This window comes from Corvus brachyrhynchos, unplaced genomic scaffold, assembly GCF_000691975.1.
Source record: "Corvus brachyrhynchos isolate BGI_N302 unplaced genomic scaffold, ASM69197v1 scaffold727, whole genome shotgun sequence".
Lineage (NCBI taxonomy): Eukaryota > Metazoa > Chordata > Aves > Passeriformes > Corvidae > Corvus > Corvus brachyrhynchos.
In genome coordinates, this window is record NW_008239121.1 from 43108 (window position 1) to 44278 (window position 1171).

At 56.2% G+C, this 1171-nt stretch overlaps 1 protein-coding gene across 1 annotated transcript in view; it reads left to right on the forward strand.

Annotated features, from left to right (window-relative positions):
* The window catches only part of LOC103619545, a 15151-nt gene that overhangs the window by 13219 nt on the left and 761 nt on the right, over positions 1-1171 (forward strand). Inside the window, exons 3-4 of the mRNA XM_017739959.1 lie at positions 2-158; positions 557-712. Coding sequence (XP_017595448.1) covers positions 2-158; positions 557-712 — 313 coding nt within the window. The remainder of the gene's footprint in view (position 1; positions 159-556; positions 713-1171) is intronic.

Sequence of the window (1171 nt, forward strand, 5' to 3'; positions counted from 1 at the left end):
GGCCGCCGGCTTCCACGCCTCGCCCATGTCGGCCGAGAGGGTCGTGTCCTTCATGGATCAGATCCGCGTTTTCCAGGAGCAGGTGGAGAAGCTCAACCGGCTGCAGGTGGATTCGGCCGAGTACAGCTGCCTCAAGGCCATCGCGCTCTTCACGCCCGGTAGGGGTTGGGGTCTTCAGCTGGAATGAGGTGGGAGGGGGTTTTCCTGGATTTTTCTGAGGGTTTGGGGGGGTTGGGAATGAGCAGGGAGGGGTTTTTCCGGGTTTTCCCGAGGGTTTGGGGGGGTTAGGAATGAGTAGGGAGAGGTTGGTCCGGGTTTTCCCGAGGACTTGGGGGTTTGGGAATGAGTAGGGAGGGGTTGTTCCGGCTTTTTCTAAGGGTTTGGGGTCTTGGGAATGAGTGGCAAGAGGTTGTCCCAGGTTTTCCTTTCCCGATGGGTCCCGAGGGTTTGGGATCAATCTAGAGTTGGGAATGAGCAGGGAGAGGTTGCTCCAGGTTTTTCCGAGGGTTTGGGGTCTTGGGAATGAGTAGGGAGAGGTTTTTCCGGGTTTTTCCAGGTTTTCCTGACGGCTCCCGAGGGTTTGGGATCGATCTAGAGGTGGGAATCCCTAGAGGGAGAGGTTGTGCCAGGCTTTTCCGAGGGTTTGGGGGGCTTGGGAATGAGCAGGGAGAGGTTGGTCCGGGTTTTCCTGAGGACTTGGGGGGTTGGGAATGAGTAGGGAGGGGTTGTTCTGAGGGTTTGGGGTCTTGGGAATGAGTGGGAAGAGGTTTTTCCAGGATTTCCTGACAGCTCCCGAGTGTTCGGGATTGATCCAGAGGTGGGAATGAGCAGGGAGAGGTTGCTCCAGGTTTTTCTGAGGGTTTGGGGTCTTGGGAAGGAGTTGGAAGAGTTATCCCAGGTTTTTCCAAGAGTTTGGTAGCTCAGGAATGAGCAGGGAAAGGCTGTTCCGCATTATCCTGGAGCAGTTCCTGCTTTTCCTCCCATATCCAGGGATCCCTCCCTGGGAATGAGCCCTTGGCATGAACCCAAACATCCTCCCCCGTCCATCCCTCCATGGATCCATCCATGGATCCATCCATGGATCCGTCCATCCATGGATCCGTCCATCCATCCATCCATGGATCCGTCCGTCCATCCATCCATCCATCCCTCCATCCATCCATCCATCCAT